Source organism: Zootoca vivipara, chromosome 12 (assembly GCF_963506605.1).
Source record: "Zootoca vivipara chromosome 12, rZooViv1.1, whole genome shotgun sequence".
Classification (NCBI taxonomy): domain Eukaryota; kingdom Metazoa; phylum Chordata; class Lepidosauria; order Squamata; family Lacertidae; genus Zootoca; species Zootoca vivipara.
This window is the reverse complement of record NC_083287.1, coordinates 27752861-27778977: the sequence shown is the minus strand read 5'-3', so window position 1 is coordinate 27778977 and position 26117 is coordinate 27752861. Positions and strand designations below refer to the sequence as shown.

General features: G+C 41.4%; 1 protein-coding gene across 4 annotated transcripts in view; it reads right to left on the bottom strand.

The window, feature by feature from the left end:
• Positions 1–26117, bottom strand: part of DGKB (diacylglycerol kinase beta) — a 360345-nt gene that overhangs the window by 103713 nt on the left and 230515 nt on the right. For all 4 annotated transcript variants that reach the window (XM_060280745.1, XM_060280746.1, XM_060280744.1 and 1 more), the window contains one exon: positions 11554–11618. In XM_060280745.1, coding sequence (XP_060136728.1) covers positions 11554–11618 — 65 coding nt within the window. The remainder of the gene's footprint in view (positions 1–11553; positions 11619–26117) is intronic.

Below are 26117 nucleotides of genomic sequence, written 5' to 3'. Positions count from 1 at the left end.
TACCCACTGACGGGTGTCACCCTTTCCTTCCTTGGCCATAATAATAAAGTCTGTTGGCCACATGCCTAAGTAGCTCTAGCTCAGGGATAGAGAACCTGTGGTCCTCTGAATGTTGCTGGACTTCAACTTCCATCGACCCCAGCCACTGTCATCAAGGTTCAGGGCTCTTGAGAGTTGGAGACCAACACAATTTACAGGTCCCCCAATCTTGCTCTAACTAGAGACATACCCAACCACAAAACCTGTCTGACAAATACAAATATTCCTCCTATACGGCCAGAGAGGCAGACATGTTCTATATTGAATTGCAAATAGCATGCTACGGACTGCTCAATACCTTTACTTTTGAGATGGCAAAAGCCTGCAAATGGCAAGTTTACATTCTCATTTATGTGCAAAGGCATTTCTCTAAAATTACCTCCATGAGAAAATCTAATATTGTCTCCAAAAGAGATATATGTCCCTTGTTCCTTGGTGTACCCTTAGACCGTATATGGTCATATCGGTTACTGACATGTGTCAGAGTTTTTTTCAACCGTGAAGCAAGCTTTTGTTGGTTCATAGACAAATGCTAAAGAATACACACTAAAAAATGAACTTCAGGATCCTCAAGCTCACTGACTTCAGTGGAATTTCTTCAAAGTTTATAGGGGGTGGCTCTCTGTTCTAAGTTGTCAAAGGACATAATGTATTGAAGAAAATACTACTCAAATAGAGAGAGACTTTAAATTTCATGCAACAGACATGGTTTAACAGCATTTTCCTGCAGGTCTGTCAGCTTGTCAGTTTTTATTTTATTTTATTAAAACACTAAACCAAGGGCATTAAGTAGCTATTGATTTAACTTTATAATAAAAACTGAAATCCTGGCTCGTACTTGAAACCTTCAGCTTTATTATTTCGCATGACACTAAAGTCTGTTAAAGGAGCAGAAGAAGTGAGAGGAATGAGGAGGGGGAGAGAAGTCAGAACAAAAGGGGAGTTCAAGGAAGTTAAGGAGCTGTCATGGACTGGCTGGATGCAGAGGAGTGGGGGGGGGCAATCAGCTAGGCAACCCCCAAGGGAAAAAGCTTCAGAGCCAGGAGATTGGTGGTGAGATGATGATGAGTGGCCAGAGGGAGCAAACTGGGAGGAGGTGGTGCCGGAAGCTGAAGTAGTAACAGGGTTTAGTGAGCAGGAAGAGTCTGTGGCAGACTGCAGTCCAGAATCAGAGGCAGAAGAGGAGGCTGAAGAAGAGGGGGGGCAAGAGGCAGATATGAGGCCTCTTCTGCTGCGACCCTCCCCCCAGTTGCTCAGAACCCACAGAGGTATGAAGAAGGCACCGCAGAGGCAGGCAAGAGAAAGGAAGCTCAGATTGCTTGGGGAGGAACCAGGGGAGGGTGGGGACCTTCAGTCCTTGCAACTGCCTCACTGGGGCAAGATCTGCTGGGAAGGCTTGCTGTTTTCACCAGGCCTGTGAACTGGAATTATGCACATGAGGATATAATAAGGGACACTGGGCAAAAATAAATAGCAGATAAAATTTAACAAGACCAAAGAAACCATAAAAAATTAGGCCAAGTAAAACTAATATACCTAATGGTTATTTAAATTGGGGAGGGGGGAATAGCTTTCTAGCTTCAACACACAAATAGTCTGGAACCTGGCAACAATTCCAGAACTCTTCTTCTTAGGGTTAGAGAGGAAATGTTTGTGAAGTATCACTATGATCAAATGTGGAGGCTGAGAAACAGAAGTAATTTCCTTTGAGGTTGTGTGTCTAGTCAAATTAGAACCAGCAAAGATGGAAGCTCTACTAACTTCTGCAGATCATATTCATTTCAACAGATGAAGACTGATTAACTCAAATATCCTAAATGATGTGAATGATGTTTTGATCTCTGCAAAAGATAGAGCAGGTTTAATTAGGGGCAGTCCTTGAATGAGTAATTTTGATGCAGGTGGCACATGTAATGCATGAATGCTGTGTATATCCCACCGTGAAATGCATTTATTCCTCTGCACATGGTTTAGTATATGTGGGATCCACTCCAGAAGAACCATGGCAAAACACAATTCTGCATGTTAAGAAGGTCAACAGTGCTGTATTCAGGAAAGAACATTTTACTGAAGAATGAACACATCTACTTCCTGTCTGTGACACCTTTGCATAATTCCATCCTGCTGAAAAACAGTTAACACCTTCCTGTTTCTAGTGTATCTGAAGAAGTGTGCATGCACACGAAAGCTCATACCAAAATATAAACTTAGTTGGTCTTTAAGGTGCTACTGAAGGAATTTTTTTATTTTGCAGTTAACACCTCTTTATTTAAATGCACCTTTTAAGAGAAGTGCAAAATCTGGAGTGGAATGTGGAGAGTTAAGTTTATCCACACCTTGGTTCAATAAGTGTGAATCAGGTTATTTTGCACAGGAATCTACAAAGTTCAAATTCCTCAAGCTCCCTAATCTTTTCAATAAATATACAGTAGAAGCAGTATACTTTGCTTCTCAATCTGAAGTTACTTAGAGAAACTATGATTACTCTAGAAAAGACTGAATGGCAGATTTGTCAAATCTAGCATAGCTAATTATCAGTCTTCTAAAGCAAGCATTTTTTAAAAAAATAAATGAGATGACCACAAGCTTCTTTTAGCATGTAAAACAAAAGGAAGAAAGCAGTTTACCAAGCAGTGAATGACAGGATACGATAGTAAATGACACAAGTAATACTTCTTGAATACAAAAAAATGGTAACTATTTGGACAACATTGAAACTATTTAACAGTCTGCTATCTCCGAGTACCTGTACAGTAGTTGCAAACTCTTCAGAAAGTCATAAAATGGAAGCAATATGTCACTTATAATGGAGCCCGGATATTATAACCAGACAAGAGATTTTGTTATTAAAACTGATGTCTGAAGTTTTTCGCAAAGCCAATTTTTGAGACTATGGGAAAAGAAGATATATTCTGTCACAGCCTTGAATTACTCTTCTTAGCAAGACTTTGTGCCGAATATTCCATTCTTATGGAAACTATGCGTTCTCATCTTTCCACCCTTCTGCCTAATGTACGTGTGTATGTACAGTGGAACCTCGGTTTATGAACACCTCAGTTTATGAATTTTCGGTTTATGAACGCCGCGGACCCATCTGGAACGGATTAATTCACTTTCCATTACTTTTAATGGGAAAGTTCGCTTCAGTTTATGAACGCTTCAGTTTATGAACAGACTTCCGGAACCAATTACACCCATGTTTCAGTTTATGAACGCTTCAGTTTAAGTACTTCGCGGACCCGTCTGGAACGGATTAATCCACTTTCCATTACTTTCAATGGAAAAGTTCGCTTCAGTTTATGAACGGTTACTCCGCGGACCGTCTGGAACGGATTAATCCACTTTCCATTACTTTCAATGGGAAAGTTCGCTTCAGTTTATGAACACTTCAGTTTATGAACAGACTTCCGGAACCAATTGTGTTCATAAACCGAGGTACCACTGTATTGATAAAACACAATACAAAAATAAGTCTTAACATGCAATCCACTTGCACTGTGTTTCACCAATGTTTTTGTCTTTTATTCTGCCTCAGTGATGTGCATGGGCTAGCGCTGATGAATCACAATATGTATGAGTTCATATTGAGTTCACATGAGTTCACAATAGTTCACATGAGTTCACAATATGTATGAGTTAATCCCCAATAATATATGTGCAAGTGCATCATGAAGTTAGAGAGGATAAAAAACTTGTGGCGAACTGCATGTGCCAGGTCTGTGATTCAGCTTTGATGTCCGCAGACTGAGGAAGAAGCCAACATGGCACAGATTTATTTATTTTTGGCGGTGGCGGCAGGGTGGTGGTGGTTGAGGTGACAAAGATTTCAGAAGGTCAGAAGATGACCTATTGCAGGGGTCAGCAACCTTTTTCAGCCGTGGGCCAGTCCACTGTCCCTCAGACCATGTGGACTATATTTTGAAGGAAAAAAATGAATGAATTCCTATGCCCCACAAATAACCCAGAGATGCATTTTAAATAAAAGCACACATTCTACTCATGTAAAAACACCAGGCAGGCCCCCCAAATAACCCAGAGATGCACTTTAAATAAAAGGACACATTCTACTCATGTAAAAACACACTGATTCCTGGACCGAAGATGGGCTGGATTTAGAAGGCGATTGGGCCGCATCCAGCCCACAGGTCTTAGGTTGCCTGCCCCTGACCTATTGTATCTCAGCCCAGGATTCCTTAGACTAGCTATGTCCCTTTAATTAGTACCTGACAAGATTGCAATGGCAAAACACAGTAACAAGGTATGATAGATGTGTTTGGAGACAAGAGGGGCAGCTTCATCATGCTTGTCAGGGATAAGAAAATGCTTTATTTGTGCCACAGCAGTTGTAACAGCAGCAGCAGCAGACTAAACAGTTCAATGGGAATAAGCCAGTTTAAATACTAGTACAATTGTTTAAGGAGACGGTGAATTACACTGGAAGTCTGCAATCTTGATAATGTTCTGTATCACAAACACAATCCTCTACTTTGAAGAATGAGATGTAAATGTGTTTAGTTATGCGAGCATCCTAATGCAAAGGCATGAAAAACAATATGACTGAATGATGCTACTTCTAAAAATGCAAACTGTGATCAAGTCAAAACAAAGTTTTATTTGCATAAAAGTGATACATGTTAAGAAACAACACAAGCAATTCAAATGAATTGTCACAAGCAGGAACTGAAAAATGGTTTCTAAAATGTTGAAGATACACTTTCTAAAAGGCTATGCATTAGCCGCCTCCACTTCATTCTTCTGCTTAAAGGCAAGGGGGAAGAGTATAAGAATGATGACATGCTAGATAATGTGTTTTTGCCTCTGTGGACAGCTCTATAAACAAGAATGCTTTGCAAAAAGCAGGAATTTACATGTTAAAATGAGGCTCTGATCTGTCTGTATAAGGAGGACCGTGGAAAATAAAGTAAACTTAAGGTTTCCCCAGTTTTTCAGATTCCAGATTTCTACAGGCTGCATATAAGCTAAAGATCAGTAGACTGAAAAAGTGCTCTGTTGATGCAAATGGATGGGAAGTGCTTGTCCTTTGTGGTCCACTGATGGTGCTTCTGCCCTTTTATTTAGGTAAAGTTAAAGGGACCCCTGACCGTTAAGTCCAGTCGCGGACGATTCTGGGGTTGCGGTGCTCATCTCACTTTACTGGCCGAGGGAGCTGGCGTTTGTTTGCAGACAGCTTTCGGGTCATGTGCCCAGCATGACAAAGTAGCTTCTGGTCCAGAGCAGCACACAGAGTGGTACTTATTTGTCTACTTGCACTTTGAGGTGCTTTCGAACTGCTACCGGTAGGTTGGCAGGAGCTGGGACCGAACAACAGGAGCTCACCATGTCATGGGAATTCAAACCGTCGACCTTCTGATTGGCGGACCTTCTGATCTATTTACTCTGATGAATAGGGACTGCTCCGGCGGGGAGGTAAATGGCGTTTCCGTGTGCTGCTCTGGTTTGCCAGAAGCAGCTTTGTCATGCTGGCCACATGACCCGGAAGCTGTCTGAGGACAAACGCCGGCTCCCTCAGCCCATAGAGCGAGATGAGCGCCGCAACCCCAGAGTCGGACACGACTGGACCTGATGGTCAGGGGCCCCTTTACCTTTATATATAAGTTATCAGCACAATAATAGCTGTTGGACTTATTAAGTTGTCAGTATGTATACTGTGCCAGCACCGCGATCTTCCAAGCCTCATGATTTCCTTTTAGAGCAGGTTAATTCTGTCATCCTTTAACACCCTTTTAACATCAACCTAACCATAGGGGGTGATACAGGCAAAGTTCATTAAAAAGAGAGCGACAACAACAGGTTTCTGCATACTTGTATGAGCTGTTCCTTCTTACTCAAGATTATCAAATGCCACTTAAATTGGACTTAGAAACTAATGACTACTGAACAGCCATTGATTTAATGAATAAAATGATACACAGTTGACACTTCAACATCCTGGGTTAACTGTGAAGGGTATGGGGACAGTGACTCTGAAGTACTCAAAGTAATCCATGTAATGAAAATATGTTGCCTGCCTGACATCTTTTGAAGAAAATTAGATTTTATTGACATTGGCCTATAGCATATGGATCTGTTTTGAATCAACAGTTTGTACTTGCAGAGTGTATGCTGGGCAATTTTTCAACTCAGCAGGGAAAGATGCTTAACATTAAAGAGTGCCTGGATTTGTCAGCCTGTGGTGCAGACTGTGATTCTCCTATGCTGACAGCAGAGCCCTGTCAAGCTGACATCTATTATTTCAAGGGTACACTGAAAGGCAGTCACCGACACAATAATTCTGGTCCTCTTCTAGAGATTAGGAAGCATCACCATTCTCCCAAGTAAGAATAGCTTAAAGCTATAGGTTTAATTTTCTATCCCTTCTTAGATTTTTTTTCATAAGTAACCCCTAAAGTTAAGGTGGACAAACAGGTGAGTCTCCAACTGCATTAAAAACTTCAGCTGAATTCAACAGAAACTGCATTAATGTCCTCGAATATGTATGAGTGGTTTGGAATGGGTGAGTACAGGCCTGCGTGCTATTTATGTTCTCTAGACAATTTAAATATAATTGACTGGTGCACAAATATTTGTGGGCCATGTTCACCCTTCACATTCTTTGCAAAGCTAAACAATGGGCCATGGTGTTATGAGTACAGATCTACTGTACCTACCTACCACTACTGAGTATCTACCACTACTGTTTTTTGTTTGTTTTTAAGCCTTTAACAAAACCAAACAGCTAGATATGTGGTTTTTTTAAAGAAACAGAGGAAATAGACAACACCATTTTCCTTAAGTCAGGGTTCACAATGTGTTCATGGCCCAGCACAAGCACAATACAGAGTTTGTTATGCTGCTACAAACTTTTTTGGGGGGGGGGGAGGAAAAAAAAGTTAATTCTAGTCAAGTGACATGCCAAAAGTGGAAACCGGACTGAACTTGTACCATGGTGGTTCATGCATACAACTGGATTGGCGCTATTCATGGAAATGAAGAATGGTTGACATTTTCCTGTTAAAATCACAAACTAAGACGGCAACATCTTAGAAACACTATAAAATGCAAGATGCATATCCTATAGGATCACAGGCATTAATTGCGCTTATTGCTGCACAGGCCAGCCCTAAACTCTGAAGCAACACTATTAAGTCCAAGGCCTCATCTACCTTAGTACTAAAAGAATATATAACACAAAATAAGGTTTACTTCAAAACATGGAACCTGGTCAGGATGATGATGTAGGTACCGTTTGTCTTATCTTTTTCTTCTCCTCAAAAGTTAAATTCCATACTTGTGGCTCAGAGACTTTATCATACTTTATGTATATTTTAGTCGATGACTTGATGCATGTGGCCTCCAAGATGGTTAAGTAAATGGTGTTATTAAATGAGACTGTCAGCAGATGTTAAGTGGCAGATATTGGCACCAGACAGGGCCATAATCACTGACAGACAGAAAATGTCAAGACCACAACAATCAGCTACATAGGAGAAAAATCAGAACGCAAAGAGTTTCGGACTCTGCCTGCCATCTTACTAACTTAGAAGCAAGTTCGATTACTTCCAAGATGATGCATTTACATTTGGGGTGCTGTATTTCTTCATCACAACAAGAGTTCAGAAGGTGACATTTGTTTCTATAAAATGTTTTGGGTCTTTCAGCATGAGGAACAGGATGGGCTTTACCTGATGGGAATGTTCATCCACGACAGAGGCCTGGTTCACACATCACACTAAGCTAAACCATAGCTTAGCACAAATGCACAAGTATGCAGGTTTCCAGAGAAAAGAACTGAGCCGCTTCACTCCACCCTTGTTGTTCTGCTGCTACACTGTGCTAAGCGAAGGCATAGTTTGGCTTAGCATGTCATCCAAACCAAAGCTCATGGCTCTCCAGACAAACCACAAGCTGTAACCAAGGTTTGGTTTCTGGCTCATGGTTTGTCCAGGAGACCTTAACCACAAGCCTGTGTTCAGATGACATGCCATGCCAGCCTGTGGTTTGGCTCAACAAAGCACAGTAGCAAAATGATAGGTGAGGAATAAGGCAACTGCAAACTCCTCTCCCAGAGCCCAGATTTTTTGCACATTCACACTAAGCCATGGTTTGGTTTGGCCTGATGTGAGAACCAAGCCAGAGAGTGCGTAAACCCTGCTCTCCTCTTTAAAGTGTTTTTACATAAGAAGTGTCTTCACAATAGGCAAACATAATGTAGTCGTTCCACAGCAAATTAAACTTTGACAGTTATTTTGCACAACCTTTCATTATGGGAATTATCCCAGTACTAGATAATTTCACACTCAAATTCTCCCAGTAGCTATACAGCAAAGAGTATATGCAGTAAGACTATATATTTTTGCAATTAATTTCCTTAAGATAATGTTAGAGGCATCAGGTTCTTTGAAATATAGATGAATTTCAAGGTGAGACGGCTAGCAGATGTTATTAATGGCATATGATTTATTGTGACATGGAATCTGAGCTGAAACCATATGATTAGCTGAGCTTTTTATAACTTATAATTGCCAACTGCTGAAAATATGCAGCAGGACCCTAATAAACCAGCTTCACTATTAAGAGGCTAGAAATCCAGCATTTGCCAAGTGTTTGATAGCTTCTGCCATTTGTCTCTGCAGGCACTTAGGCTGACCTTGGCTAGCCCAAAGCTGCATTCTGGTTATAGAATAATTCTTGAGATAACCATTTTGGAGATGTGCCATTGTAAAACAGGAACTTCTAACAGTATACAGTTGCACATGGGTGGTGCTAGACTTCAAGGAACATGTTCCCATAGTCCCGAAAACCTTGTATTGCCACAATTCCAGCTTCGTCTACATCTGCTGAAGAAACCACACCCATTTGCCCTACTTCAGATTCTTTGTCCATCTGGCTTCTTCATGTATCTCATAAAACATCTATTTATTTATCTAATGTCATTATACACTGCTTGAATGTAGGCCTCCCAGGTGGTTAACAATAAAAACAATGAAAACTCAGTGAAAATAGTAAAAAGAGCAACCACTGGAATATTAAAATAGTGAATATGTTACAGCATTACTTTAGAGCAGAGATGGGGAGCCCCTTTCAGCCTAAGGATGGCATTCTCTCACAGGAAATGTCCCGGGAAGAGCATGGCGAAAGTGGGCAGGGCCACAGAAAGGGATTCCACAAACACACATCCAGCCATGCAAGCAAGGGGGTTATTGTCACAGTTCAAAGATACATTCCAACCAGACAGAAGCTCTTAAAGAGAGCCTGGAGCAGTGCCAGGAAGGAGTGTGGAGAGCAGGATGACGGGCAGACAGCGCTGAAAGCCAGATAGAGAGGCTGGCAGGGGTACGAGGTGCAGAGGTGCTATGGGGGGAGCAGCGTCTCACACAGGACAACAGGATGTCAGAAGGAGCCAAGCAGGGCCGTCTTGAGCAGATCGCGCGCCCTGGTGCTGAGGGGCGGAGATCGCTTCGCCGCCCGCTCCGCCCTCGCAGGGCGCAATTGGTTTTCACGCGGCGCCCTCTTTGCCAGGCCGGCGCCCACCTTACCAGCCCCGCGCCATGGTGCACTGCGCCACCGGGGGTCTACGAAGAGCCGGCCCTGGAGCCAAGAACATGGCAACTGTGGGGTTTCAATGGGTTTCTTCCGCCTCCTCTTGGCACTGCCGCTGGTGGGAGGCTGATTCGAACCTGGGGGAAGGAGGTGGCCACTGGAGCTGTGCCATGGCTGGCTCCATGCTTCGCCTCTGTGCTATTTGAACATCAGGGCCCCCGGCCCTCCCCCCAATATGGGGCAGGGCAAAAGGGCTCAGCTCCTAAGAGCTGGTGCCCCTGGTGAGGTGCATTTGTCTTCTGGGCCTTGAGGTTTGTCTCCCCTGTGTTTTTCCCTTAATTTAAGACAGGCATCCCCAGACTTCAGCCCTCCAGATGTTTTGGACTACAATTCCCGTCTTCCCCGACCACTGGTTCTGTTAGCTAGGGATCATGGGAGTTGTAGGCCAAAACATCTGGAGGGCCGCAGTTTGGGGATGCCTGATTTAAGACATCATTCCCATGAGTGCTAGCCTCATTCACCACAGCATTTTGGACAACTGGGGGGGGGGTAGGCTAGTCTGCCAAGTCTGCTTTTTAAGATCATGCTTTCTGTTACAAAATCCCCACCCACTTCCCAAAGAAAAACAGGGAAAAGAAAAAAATAACCAAATGAGAAACTCTATGTGTATTTATTAACACTTCCTACCTACCTCCGATCCCAAATGGGGAAACCCAGCCAGATGTGTGGGGTATAAATAATAAATTATTATTATTATTTAATTTTAATATAATTCATATTATATTTATATAAATAACCTTTGGAGCACAGTTCATGTGAACAACTCTCCCAACCCCTCCCGAGGAACATGTGTAAAGCTTCGTTTTTGCAGATTTTACAATTTTTATTTTTTTAGGATTCCTAACGACAGGACTATATTTGTAAATCGGCATTCAGTGGCTCTTGCGATGAGTATGAAAGAGGCTCCTGTCAGCACACAAGTATGTGAGTAGAAGCAAAGCATAAGGATTCACAGCTGCAGCTGCCTAATAAGTGTTCTGCAATGCCTAATGGCAAAGTGTCAACTCAGAGATCTTCAAATACCACACAGTGCATCATCATCTCTATCATGCTGGTCTTGAGAGGCAAGCGTTTTATATGCCAGAGCAGTTTGTTATTTAGAATGGTACCTACTTCGGTTACAATATTGGGAAACAACTGATTTTACTAGAGGGGGGGGGACCCTATATGTGAAACGTTCATATGGACAGAAAGCGTTTGACGCAATCTGCTACTGATACTGACACAAAGAAAGCATGCTGGATCTGTCATTGTTTGTGCTTCACATCCTCAGAGTTCTCTATTCCACACACAATGCTGTACCTTTTTCTTACAGAGGTACCTGCTCGCTAAGGACACACTTCACCTGCTGGTCCCCTTGCTGACTTGAATCTCTCCCCCAACCCCTTTATAAAGACCCTGTGTCATTGCAGCTCAGCATCCACCGAGATGTCTTGCTGGTCAGCTATACATATTTCTATAGAAGAAGCTAATCACAATCATTTCAAGATCCTGGAGCTTAGATATTTCACAATCCTAACTCAAATCCCATCCTTCTCTTTCCCCCTCCCAAGTTGGCTCTCATTTCTCATGCGCTGTGCATGGGCACAATACAATTTGTAAGGACTAAAAAGAATTAGAATCCAATTCAACATTTCCAGAAGGGGGGGGAGGAAACAAGCCAATATTTGTGAATGGGTACATGCAAAGATCTGTTCCAGGGAAGTGAGGAGGAAACTGAAATGAAAAGTGACAAGAATGCTGGTGAGGACACACCTTAATGAAAGGTGTACTGATGTTGCGGCCAGTGAGACTATTCCATTCATGATAAAATCATAACCTTCTTTGTCATGGCAAATGCTTCTTCGCCATCTGAAAACAAACAAACAAACCAGCCACTCTTGCTAGGTAAGGTTTATGTGTATGAGGTCTCACCTGCTGTTGAACTTCTCTGGGTGTTTTTCTCGCATGATATGAAACCTGTGAGCGATCGAAGCATCCTAGGGGAGAAAAAGAAGAGCAGACGTCTCGTTTGTTGTTGAAATGCAAAATATTGCGAAATATTCTTGAGGTTCTTTTAACCACACGAGACAAAAGACTCTCTGGGCACAATTTAGTTAGGGAATTTACGCGCCACCTTTGAAATTAGCGAAACTGCAAGAAAAATAGCTTCCAAAAAGAAAGTCGCCAAAATGTACACCGCAAAAACTTCTCTGCATATAAAAATAAAAAAGTGCGCCATAAGAATATAATGAATCACACTAAAACTCTTAAGTGGTAACGAAATTCAAACCACTGTTAAATCCCAGGGCACGTTATGAAGGCGCAAGAAGCCTCCTAGGTAGAGGGATAGGAGAGAAACAAATGAACTTGTTTCAACCTGGTGCCTAAAATATAACCGGATTGGTACTATGCAAATATCCCTCAGGAAGGAGATCCAGAATCGGGCTGCCACCCCTAAGAAAGCTTTATTCCTGCTTGACCCTCAAGCTGGTGGCACCAGGAGGAGGACCTCTGATGATGGTTCATAAGGAAGCAAGGTTTCTTCTATAGCAGAGATGGGGAACACTTGGATCAGCAGAAACCTCCATTTTTGCAAAGCGCAGTTGGCAGATTAATTGGAACTAGGCGCATGGTTGTGCCCATCATGGATGCCCGGTCCAGTACCAGGCTAGACCAAGAGGTTGTGTGTGTGTGTGTGTGTGTGTGTGTGTGTGTTGCTATTGTCCACAGAAGCACCATCTCCTTTACCAGAAAACCTCTTGATCTTGGGGGTGCTGCTGATCCATCAATCATCCTGTTGCCCAGTGGCATCGCTAGGTGTCAAGATGAAAATAGGTGCAAAGTGGGGCTTCAGAGCACAACAGAGATAGGGCTTCATAAATGGGGTTGGGAGCCTATACAGCTTTAAAGGTAAAGTTAAAGAGACCCCTGACCATTAGGTCCAGTCGTGACCGACTCTGGGGTTGTGGCGCTCATCTCGCATTACTGGCTGAGGGAGCTGGCGTATAGCTTCCAGGTCATGTGGCCAGCATGACAAAGCCACTTCTGGTGAACCAGAGCAGCACACGGAAACACCATTTACCTTCCCGCTGTAGCGGTTCCTATTTATCTACTTGCATTTTGACGTGCTTTCGAACTGCTAGGTTGGCAGGAGCTGGGACCAAGCAACGGGAGCTCACCCCGTCACAGGGATTCGAACCTCCGACCTTCTGATCAGCAAGCCCTAGGCTCAGTGGTTTAACCCACAGCGCCACCCAGATCCCCTCTATACAGCATTACAACCTATAATTTTGTAAGCAGCAGCATCAATAAATGTAACAATAGGTACTGACAACAAAAGCAAAAAGCCTTAGCCTAGATCTGTGAGCATTTAAATAAAACCCTTTAGTAACAGAGTGAAATGTTTCTGAACAATGTAAATTACAAAGCATTATTCCGTTACTAAGTTGTGCAGTAAGAGCTTAGAGAATGGATTGCAGAACTATTGACTCTGCATTTAAAAGGTGGGCTTGAGAGTAATGTATTAACTAAAATGATTCTTTATATAATTTTACTGTCATTGCTAACTTCCTGATACCTGTTCTAAGATAATATATGTGCATAAATATACTCTATTGTCAAAGGGATACTTAAATTAGATCAGTAATGACAAAATGGCTTGGCACAGGTAATTAAATGAATTAGTAAAATTTAATTTATAACAGAAGTAGCTGGTATCTAAGCAAACTACACGTGTTCATAATGTTTATATCCCATCTTTCAATATAAAAGAACTTCAAGAGAACTCACAGCAACACTAACATAGTATTAAAAACCCTTAAACCAATAAAAGCAAAAATCAGTAAAATGCAAATTATTTATTAAAAATAATCAGAAGTAAAAGTGATATTTTATTTTAAAGCTTGGGAAAATAAAGACATTTTAACTTGTCTCTGGTCATACCCACACCAAACATTTCAAGCACGTGGCTTCAAATGTTGTTTATAAGCATAGCTGCCAAGTTATCCCTTTTTTAAGGGATTTTCCCTTATGCTGAATAGGCTTCCTCGCGAGAAAAGGGAAAACTTGGCAGCTATGTTTATAAGGATCATCATGAAAAGTATCTGTCTGTGTTTAGTCTCAGAAAGAATTTTCTTACACCTAGCAAGTTTGTATGTTTTTTTCGCCATCTGACAATGAAAACTGTTAGTTTGCATGTTTCTTTATCTGTGCTGGCAGCCAGGAAATTTAGAGCTAAATTGGTGGCTCAATTCTGAATGTTCTTTTTGTTTTTGTTGTGTTACAGCTAAACTAGAAAATTAAAAACTATTGCTATTACTAACCACAATCTTTGGTTTGGCTAGACTGCTAAATCAGGGATTGTGGTTTATGGCTCCCACCAACACTAGAGGGGGAGTGAGTTTACTATGATGTGCAAACTGTGCCAAAATATTAAGTTTCAATGGACTCACTTAGCTGCCAGATGTAGATTAAGACTGAAGTGTAATCACACATAATTTCTGCCTTAATGCCTATATTGTAAGTTCTTCAACCAGTTTTGAATATTTCCTAGAAAATGTAGCAGCAGAAGATTTCTGCTCTTTCCCCTTCCCCTCCAGTGAATTTAGCTAATATGCTATCTTCTTGCCTTTATCCTCAAAGTGGAAACTGTTAAAATCCGTTCCAATAACTTTCTTTTTTAAAACAAATATTTGCTATGGCAACATTTGTAAAATAAATATACATAAAATTAAAAACCAGGCTGTCTTGCCAAGCCTCTGACAAAGAAGAATGTGCATTCATAAGAATAGAACTCAAGAAAGAATCAGAGACTTTGCTTCGACTGGGGAACGTACCCATTGTATAGCTTTTACAGGAAGTGGAATGCTTTCGATCCACTCAAGTAGACACTTAGCAAGTTTCAAAGGATGGCTTATTTGTATATAGTATTCAGATGCACCTGTTGTGACAGACAGGGCCTGCCCTACTATTGGGCAAAGTGAGATTATCAGCTCAGGCGGCAGAGACTGGGGAGAAACACAGGCCAATCCCCTCTGCGGGAGGACACCGCTGTATATGTTAGACAAACGGTTATGGTCTCCCTGCTGCCTCAGATACAATGGATGAAAGTATCCCTTCACAACTGTTAAAGTAAGGTTCTGGAAACACACCCCAGCTGACGTATGAGCACCATCAGTCTGAAAAGGGGCATTACTACCTGTGTAGGGTTTCTAACATGGTGATGGGAGTGCTATTGTTGGCAAAGTGCTTGCTAAGGGTGGGGGACATGTGGCCTCCCAGATAGTTGCAGGACTACAACTATCATCGTCCTTGACCATAAGCCATGCTGTCTGGGGATAATGGGTGTTGAAGGGGCACAGGTTTACCCACCCCTGCAGTAGGAATTGTATGAGGCATTGTTCCCTTTAAATTGTTCTGCCAAAAGTGGGAGGTGTGATAGAGCCATGCCATGCATCAGAAACTGCCACTTTGAAGATGGAAACGATTTTCACTTTTATTCTGCATGACCCGCAAGTTCCCTGAAATGGAGATCTGTTTTTTGCAGAAGGCAAAAGGTTTTGTGTACAGTATATCACTAGCAAATATTTGCTGCCGATTCTAAAGATGGGGAGGATTAAACTTTGTGATGGCTTCTCAATACCTGGATTGGCTAAATTAGCTAGACCACAGAGAGAGAATAATTTATGGGTCTGGGTATATAAATAAAAATTGTTGAATAGAGAGGATGGGTGAAGGGTTAAAGTCGAGCACTTAAGTTGTGAAAATACCTGCACTTTGTAATAAGTGTTATACCACACAAATGATTTGCATGCATCTTCCTGCTGAAACACTTTTCTGAATATCTGTTTTGACTAAATGATTTAGATAGGCAAAAACATTTCCCACTGACTTAATACCCAGCTTACAGTATTCAAAAGAGACACTTATTATTTTTGTCATCTTGACAGTGGAATATTTTGAAGTAAAATGTTACTTCTATTTATTTAGCTGGCACGTTCTATTATGTCATGTAAAGACATTAATTCACAAGTTATTTGAAAAAACATTTCAAACATATATTCACAAAAGCTTTCCATTCCTGAATCCTGAAAATAATGTGATTTTAAAGCATTAACAGTAGAATCTATTGCCTTCAATGACAAGATTGCTCAAAAGGGAAAAAAGATAGTTTCAATAAGCTAGGCCTGTATTTATTTATTTATTACTGCCAAATGAATTAATAGGGGTTTTAAAATAGAGTATTTTGATGTATTGTATCAAAATCAGCAGGTAAATCTGGGTTTGCACTTGCAGTGCAAAGAGCCAACTTATATTAGCAAAATCCTCAGCCTATCTTGTACAGTGGTACCTCGGTTTACAAACACAATTGGTTCCGGAGGTCTGTACTCAACCTGAAGCATACTTAATCCGAGGTATGAGTGTAATTGGTTCCGGAAGTCCGTACTTAACCTGAAGCGTACTTAACCTGCAGCAAACTTTCCCATTGAAAGTAATGGAAAGTGGATTAATCCGTTCCAGACGGGTCCGCGGAGTACTTAAACTGAAAATACTCGAACCGAGGCATACTTAAACCGAGGTATTAAACCGAGGTAGTGGCGCTGAGACACACGGATTACATTTTCTGTTCAAATCTTCAGATGATCTCACCCAAGGATTGCCAAACACAATTCAATGTGTAAATGCAAACGTTTAAAGCCTTGACAACCTGGGGACAGAATACCTGAGGGAACATATCCCATACAGACTTGCCCACGCCTGAATATCTTTAGGAGCCTCCCAGCCCACTCCTTGGTGATACTCCATGGGTCCAAGGCTTCTTTTGGTAGCTCTACTTTAGAGCAGGGATGGGGGAGAAACTTGATTTAGATCACATTCAAAGCCAAATTTCTCACAAAAAGTGTATGTTAGTCAAAACTAAACACAAAACTGTGTATATTAGGAGATAGTCTAAAACGCTGAAGAATTTTCATGAGGATTACCAAAAATAAAAGGAATGTGGGGAAGGCAGCCCTGTGCAGGGAAGTTTTTAATCTGTGCAGGCCCGACTCTAGGGGTAGTCTTGGTGATGCGGGGCGCCAGGGCGCCGGGCTGGCAGGAGGGCGCTGCACGGCAAGGCCATGTGGAAGCAGTGCTGCGCGCTGCACCCGCCCACTAGGGACATTTTAATGTATTTTAAATTTTTGTTGGAAGCTGCCCAGAGTGGCTGGGGAAACCCAGCCAGATGGGCAGGGTACAAATAAATTATTATTATTATTATTATTATTAAAATCAGAAGCAGATAGAACAAAAATTGACATTCCTATTTAGAGTTACACAAATAATGCAAATAATGGTTTCCAAGGAAACCTGATTGGTGTTTGTAAGTTAACATGGGTACACATTAACTCTTCATCAACAAGGGAAGTGAGCAGGAATTTCGTCGTTCTGGGGAAGACTGGCTTCCATGGTTAAATCTATGTTGGGTCATATTCACCGGCTGGCCTTAAGCAGTGTTTTCCCACGGCTTTATAGTCACTTTAATTTCATCATCATAATCACCCTATCCCTTACATTGATGAATGAAATAAGGGCTGTAAACCACTTTACATGCTCGAAGTGCTATATAATATTAATAGCCATGTAGGGTTTCAATTATGATAACAAAGTGTTGTGCTATAAGCACAAATAATTCATAGCAGATATACTTTGGACACCATGTTATTCTTGCTGTGTGACAGGCCTGGCCTATAAAAACACAATAACTTCTGGAGAACGGAGGTGAAATTCTGATCTCAACGCTTGTTCTATTAACATAACCAGAAGTAAATAATGTATATAGTTATTTTAGCACTCAGATTGCTTTGCAATCTATATCTTTTTAATATCCTCACACCAACTCTGTGAGGTAGATTGCAGTTATTATCAGGTCTCAGGAGGGCAAATAAAGCTGGAAGATTATCCGCAACGGCCTGGTTTTGTGCCTGTGGATCAGCCTGGCAAAGTCTGCTGAAGCAGTGATGCAGGTGATCTCAGACCATGCCATGATGGAACCCGTACTGTAATCCTGCTAAGTGAATCCACTCCCGAGCCCCTCCAAATTGCAACAATAATGCCCACAGCCTGAAATAGGGATGGCTATGACTTTAAATAGGGAGGTCACTGAACTGTGGAAATGGAATCTCTCTCTGGAAAAGCCACACCAATTACAAGTCAAACCAAACTCTCTCAGCCCTGGTGAAGTCTTTTTTTTTAATTCAAAAAACTGTCAAAAACATTTTTATAAACATTCCTTTTAAGACGGGGTTTCTCAAACTTGAGTCTCTGGCTGTTTTTGGACTACAACTCCCATCATCTCTGATCACTAGTCCTGGTTACCTAGGGATAATGGGAGTTGTAGTACAGAAACAGCCAGAGGCTCAAGTTTCGGAAACCCTGACATAAGAGGTCATGAATCAATGGTTAAACTGATAGTGTGGTTCTGTCAAGGTCAGAACCTGGCTGCTATAGACAGAGAAGGATAAAATTAAGTTTCCCAAGACAGTGTGTAAGTTCTTTGTTAACTATGTTCCTTGGAGGGACATCGTAAGTGTAAGAACCACAGCATGCTGGAGCAAAATAAGTTCTAATCTTTCCCCAAGCAATATCACGGAAAGGGTTGGAATGACTATAATTTATGAATTATGAACTGGAAATTGAGCATAATGTGTTCTTCATCTGTTTATTGTCTAAAATATTACTAGCATTAGTTTCTTCCTTTCAAAACCAATGGTTTTAGTTAGTATAAAAGTGCTGTAGAGCTCCCTTTAACTATTTTAAAATCTAGGGATATTACTTGTTTGCAGTAATTTTGCTATTGTTGCATAAATTAAAAATTAGAGAGGTGGCACCCTTAACAAGCTCCCATTTATGCATTTTTCAAAGGATACTGAAATCTGTTGAGCAATTCAAGATTATAATTTCAGCATCTGAAACCTACACAGAGTAATTCAAACAAATGTTATGACATTTAAGATAATGAAACTCTTCAGTAATGCCAGAGTGTCCAACTTCACGTATTAGGAGTCAACAGATGTCCGTATACTGAATTGCCAAAATAAAAAGTTAGTGCCTATTTTGATTAATACGCCGAATCAGTCCATGGTGTCTCTTTAAAACTGGCATGCATTACTTCAAAACATCTATTCAAAATCCATTCTAGGAAACAGAGCTAGACAAAGTGTTCCCAAGACAAAAGGAAAACAATAAAGCACTGTATAACCCTTTTAGCAGCGTGAGCTGCATATTATTGACAGACCATTCATTGCAATCAGCAAATGATTAATTGCAAACTTGTTACTAAATTGACCACCGAAGGGAAAAAAAAGAACCAAAAAAGAGACAAGCTTCAGTATACTGCTAAAGAGGAGGAAAAAACTTCTCTTAAGAATGATTGGAGTCTTCTTGCAGTGAATTAAATTCTAATCAATACTCTTGTTGACTACACTGTGGCATAATTACTTCCTTAAATAGCATAGGTACCCATTATTGAGGACATTTAAATTAATATTTAACCTAAATGTATTTTTCCCAACTACTGAATCAGCATTTTCAACTTCAACTTTCACAATTAAATGTTCTGCTTATTATCAACTACAAGAGCCATAAGTCCCCGCTCCTAATATCATTCGGTTTAGGAGGAATAAATTTAAACATTTAAAGCCCAACAAAGCACACAGAGATATTTAATTATTTTTTAATGTAATTTGGTATGTGGGTTTGGCTCTAATGATGGTAATGAAGTAAGTTGAATTGATGCTATATGCAGGATTATTATTATTTACTTCATATAAACTGTTTTTACTATTATTATTTTACAAAGTTTATACAGTAAAGTCATTAGTTAATGCATCCAACTAAATTCTTGGATCCCCCCCCCAAAAAAGACAGAACATTTTGGAGTTGAGCTACAGCAAACCTCGGATTATCAGTCCTGTGTGTACACAAAGCAACATTTGAGGGGCAAATTGACAGCCCAATTGGATCTGTGCTTAATCATGCCACTTCCACAACTTCCTCCAACCACCACCAGTTAACTGGCAAACACACCTTAGAACCCCCCACCTGGGAAGTAAGTCAGGGCACAGGAGAAGGAGTGGGAAATGATTAGCTGTGGCTGGGTGGAAAGAGTTAAACACCTTTCCATCCTACAAACTTCTCCCTTGCAAAAACTGGGATTCTGTCCACCATACAGGGGGAGGGGAGTTCAATTTACATGGCAAGGGTGGTGTGGGGGGATGGGACGGGGGACAGGACATTCCACACACAGTACCTTACCCATGTAAACTGAACTCCCCCAGTCCAGAAAATTGCTGTTTGGCAGACTGGGGAGAACATGACTGATGAAGAGGATAAAGTGTGTGGGGGTGTGGGGGTGTAATCCCCACACCGCATCCCCATGTAAACCATACTCCACCCAGACCTCCCCATTCACTCCTTCCTCAAGAGCAGGCATGTCAAACCTGCGGCCCTCCAGATGTTTTGGACTACAATTCCCATCTTCCCCAACCACTGGTCCTGCTAGCTAGGGATCATGGGAGTTGTAGGCCAAAACATCTGGAGGGCCGCAGGTTTGACATGCCTGCTCAAGAGTATGAGAGAGGGAGGGAAAGAATAAGAGATACTGAATGGCCCAAACACCAGCACCAGCCATGGCCACATGCAGCCTACCGACAGCTGCCCAAGGACCTTTGGTTGTACACAAAACTGAATTTTCTGAAGTATAAGGAAAGCATAGTTGTATAGTGATTCGGTGGCATCACCTAGATGTCCAGTGAAAAAGTAGAGATGGGTGAGTCCTGCAAAGCTTTCTTTGTAAGTTGGAAAAATACTCAAGTCTTCTGGTAGTGGTTACAAAAATTACCACTTCTTTCTGTTTACATACAATGTAATTAAACAGCTCCATTAGTGAAGTCTCAGTTAAGAAGAAGAAGAAGAGTTTGGACTTGATTGATATACTGCCTTTCACTCCCCTTAAGGCGTCTCAAAGCGGCTAACAATCTCCTTTCCCTTCCTCCCCCACAACAAACACTCTGTGAGGTGAGTGAGGCTGAGAGACTTCAGAGAAGTGTGACTAGCCCAAGGTCACCCAGCAGTTGCATGTAGAGGAGCGGGGACATGAACCCGGTTCACCAGATTACGAGTCCACCGCTCTTAACCAGTACACCACTCTGGGACAGGAATAATATTGAACTGGGTGAAAAAGCCTACAACTTACAGAAAACCCACAGCATTCCGCCATGGCAGAATCAAATTTGGCATTTCTCTGACACCATGCCAATTTCTGTAGCTATTTTACTACATCAGCTTACACTGAAGAAGATAAATCAGAATGAGGACCACCTTTATGAGGTCTGGGTATGGCTTCCTCCTATTCCCCAAATTGGCCCCATGCAGAATCTTTACTCTGCACTCAATGAAAGATAATGGAGCAATCCATGGAAAATGGGAATAAATATGAAAAATAAGAGCTTCTGAGCATGTGTGCCTCATTCTCGCCACTGAATAATCATATCCTGTAGCCAGATATTTACAATTAAGGATTGGGCTGTCCAGAAAAACATGGCAAAGATCACTTTTTATAAATTAAGCATTGACTGATTGTATCTAAGTTCACATCAGCAGAAGCGGTAACTTAATGGTCTAATATAGAGCAAAGACTTTTTATTAACTGAGATAGTATGTATCTGTATCAGGAATCTACATAAATGCAAATTTTAACATTGTCTCCATTTAACGAAGGGCTGAAACATAATATACAGTACTGTAAAATGTCCCAATGAGACTCTGTGCCAGATTCAGAATATGCCTTGATGGGAATAGTGTTTTCCACTCTCTTTTATTTTCCATGAGCTCCTCTTATAATGCTGATACGTAAACCAACAAACCCGACATGCTATGTATATTGAACAGCCTCTCTGGGTACCAGCTGGCTTGGCTGTATGCCTTTCTAATGGTAATGAAGTCACACAGCTGCTAGGACAATCAGCTGGAGTTCAGATCATCTCTGGCTGAATGGATAGTCCTGACTGTTTTCTTATCAGGGACCATTTAAGTTGGTTTTAACAACAGTGTAGGGTTAGATAGGTTTACATGGTTACAGCAAAGTGACTTTTAAAAATGAATTTAGTAGAGCTCAGAAAAGCCACCCTTTCTAGCTTATAAATGATACTTTGTGCTAATCGATTTATGAAGAATCCCATTCTCTTTTCAAAAAGAAGAAGGAGACTAAAGGATGAAAAGATGAAAAGCAAACTTTTATTCCTTCGAATGAGGCAACACAGATCAGCCCCCCAATGTTTAAGGGACCTCTGAAGAATAGCGCTATTCACATTTTCTTATGAATAAGGGGCTTGGGGAAAAGGTTGGGGCCATCTACCCCCAAACCCCTCTTTTAATGCTCAGCGTGCATATGTGAAGTTGGAACAGTATTGGTAAAAACTGGCATACTTGGCCAGGAAGAACCAAATTCACAAAATGACCCCTTTAAATAAACCTGAAATAAATTTACTTTTAAAAATTGGTACAAAACATTAACTATCATTTTCTCCATCGAGTATTAAATAAACATTTTGCAAATATCAGCAGACCCACTCAATATCCACATTGCTGCACTAGGGTAATATCCATGGTCTGCTTCATCACTGTTGAAACATTACTATTCATGATATTACATGCATTCATATCCTGACTATATATCAAAGGTAGAACCCTCTGACTCAAAAGGCCAAATTCAACCTGGCACAGGTCCCAATTTGGCCTACAAGGTCTATTTCTCAGAGCCATGCCTACCTGCCCCACATCTAACACCATATCTGATATTAGTGTGGAATCAGGTAGGGACATAGCTGTGTGGTGCTGATGGCTTGTTGTCCAGCTCTCTCTCTCTTAAACACGGCAGAACACCAACAAGTAACTTCTCATTCCACCCCGATGCAACGAAGTCCAGTGACCAAACTATATAAATGACACTATCCACACGGTCAGATGTATGATAATTCATCAGATTATTCCCCCTCCCTTTTTCTTTAAAAAGATATTTCCTTACAACTTCCTAACTGAATCTACAAATCCTTTGAGGAAAAGAAAGACGATCAGCGCTGCTTCTTCATATCTTAAAATAAAGGACATTGGCAACATCTCTCCTAACAGTGAGATAAATATCATGCCTCCCACAAAACCAAAATATGAAAAATCCACCCACATAAGTGATGTCACACTGACTCAACTAAGCATGCTCAGACTGAACATTCACATTCGGGGGGGGGGGGAGTTTCCTAAAGGAAAGTAATTCCATGGTTATTAACCCCTTAGTGTCGAAGTCAATACAGCCTGTGTTAGTCTGCATTCTGGGATAACATCCAGGATCTTTCTGGCTGCAGCCGAACATTTACGCAAGAGCACAAATTTCTACCACATCCACTAAGATTTTACTTGCAGGGGGGGCAGGAAACACAGGAAAAGAAATCAAATTTATTCTACATGCCAATTCGGTTCTAAGCCTCTGAGCGGAGAAACAGATCGTTGTGAACTTTTGGTGGTTAGTCCAATTGTCCGATTTCATTATTTCCTAATCAGTCAACCAAAGACACCCACAATGTCTAGATCAGCTAGGTAGAAAAAAAGATTCGTTTTTCCTGATACAAATCTTGCAGGTGAGTTTCTCTCTCTCTCTCCCTCTCTCTCTCTCTCTCTCTCTCTCTCTCTCTCTCTCTCTCTCTCTCTCTCTGTGTGTGTGTGTGTGTGTGTTTTCTATTAAAGGCATGATCCCAATCCAGAGCTGTGTGCTCACTCCAAAACACATACAGAGCTCCTACAAGAGGAAACATCCCTACTCCTTCAGCAAAAGAGAAAACTACATGAGCACACTATTTGAAATCATAGCAGCAAAGGAGTCAGGACAGGATACAGGGAGTGGCGAGAATGACATGCCAGTGAATTAAAAAAAAAAACCTGATTCGCCACAGGCAGATGTTAGTATTAGCATTGTTGACCATGCATTTATACAGTCGTGGCCTCCCTGTTTATATTACATGCATGTTCATCCTAAGGATTCACAATGTGAATATTCAGATTTTAAATATCATACATCTATGAAGTTTTCATATGATGGGTTGAAGATACCACCAAGTTCAGAGCCACGTTACTGCAGGGGCCACAAGAGAACCTTGTTCCAGAAGATGGCACATGCAATCTTTTGTATTTATAACTACATCAATTACTGTTGGCACAGGTCTAACCAATTTGTAAGCCGGCACTATGCCATGTGAGCAGATGGGATGAGGTAGACCGCCAAATAGCCACGTATGTGCATCAATTGTGGGTAGAGATGGCACTATTCCCAGCCATGAAGTTCTAAACAGTTGTCCATCCTAATCTATCAGGCTTATGCTTATAATGAATAATCATTATAAACTGGATTAACTTTCAAATTATATATAAAATATGTTTCTGTGTGTGGGATATTTCCTTGTAAAAAATGAAGATTATAATTAACTTTTATCGCTTGCAGTTTTCTGTAGCAGATCGTCAGCCTCACTTTGTAATACCCTTCAGAACAATAAAGTCAGCAAAAACTTATCGGGGCCAGTCACCTGAGAATAGCTCTACTCAAGACCTGAATAACTAGCTCTGCATGCTTCCTTCCTTCTGTTTCCTGACTCCTGGAGTAATGGGGATTTAAGCAGTATAAGAAGGGGATAATTCTAAGAATGAGAATGAGGCACTGCATTGTCACCTGAGCCCTGATGAGGAATATCCACCTTGGCTGATCAAAAACATGTGCTTCAGGGACTACCTGAAGCACATGTTTTTTGCTTCAGGTAGTCCCTGGATACCTCTAGGGAAGATATCTCCCAAGGTCCCAGACATCCAACATTCCACAGATGCAACAGCCAGGTCACCAAAGAAGAAGGACTACAGAGGCCAAGAGAGACATAACCTGGTTTCACTAGGAGGTTACACTCTTACCTCCCAAGAACATCAGTGAAGGAATAGCTGCTCCATTGCTTGCTTCTTCCACTTCATTCTTATTTCCTTTTGTATCATGATTATGAACCTTTGAGCTGGGACTATCTTATCTTTCGGCATATGTACAATACTGTTACATAAGCTGGACACCACCCACAATAGTTTCCAAGTCGTGGTAAGATTCTGGGGGAGCTCCAGAAGCTCATACAGGGTCTGTGTTCCTTTGAGAAGCAAGACGTGACTGTTGTAGCTTTAAGATATATGATTCATTCACATATTTACACCTGAATTTAAATGGAGGGAATCTAGATCTTACAACATGGTCAACCCAAGAGGGTCTTGTTCCCCACAGCACCAAGCTGCCTTCATTCAGCCTGCCCACAAAGGATCTGCCCTTTTTCTCAGCTATCCTAAGCCTCATGACAAAGGTCCCAAACTCTTCCTGTGACATCATGCTCAGTTACCCCATACCTGCCAAGTTGCTGTCAGAGAAATAAGGGACCGGGCCGGAAATAGCAGACCGGAAGTAGCGCTGCCGCCATTTTGGAACTGGGAGGAGCATGCTCAGAAGTGACTTTTGATGCTGCTTTGCCCAGTTCCAAAATAGCCGCCGCGCCAGAATAACCCAGGGGGAAACAAAAAAATCTGTTTTTTCAGCTAGGAACAGCTGGAAAAACGGGGATTTCCCGGGGAAAACAGGAGACTTGGCAGCTATGAGTTACCCCAGCAACCTTCCAAATCTCCTGCCTCAGGGCAGAGGGGGAAGGACAATTTCCTTGCATTGCCAATGGCCTTCAATGGCCCTGTATTGTTTCTTAATGGCTCTAGCTTGGGCCAGGTCATTTTGCATATGCAAACTGGTATTTTCCCTTCATATCCCAAATAATCAAAATCCTACGAATGCAAACTGGTATTTTCCCTTCATATCCCAAATAATCAAAATCCTACAATTTATTAATTTCCAGCGTTTAGGAGGGTCCCCTCTCAAATATAATGATACTTAGAAGACTTTAGCTACACAAGATGCAGAATAACACCCCTCTCTCTTTCTCTCTACCTTGAATAATGATCATTGGCAGGTTGCCAGAGAAAGAATGCCAATTCATATGCAATGCCAAAGCTATAAACATAATGGTACACAAGTCTCAGGTTCCCACCTTCCCCCTACATAGTTACATTTCTAAACTTACTTTTCAGTTCTCGGCAAGCCACAGTTTAGTCAAATCACGGTTTGTCCCGTTCAGAGAAAATAGCAAGCTATTGTTTGCCAATAACTCATAAATATGTTGAGAAACAACAAGAAGAGGAGGAAGTGTGTGAGCCAGAAGTTTGAGCCTGTTCATGTACATCACATTAAACTATGGTTTGGCATTACATGAACTGGTGCTTACTCAAAAACATGGGCCTCTCAGCAATGGTATTAGGGTAGCAACACAAATATCTGTCCCCCTTGTGCACAAGGCTCCATTGCTAAGGTTTGATATATTTAGCAATCACATTAGTATAAGATT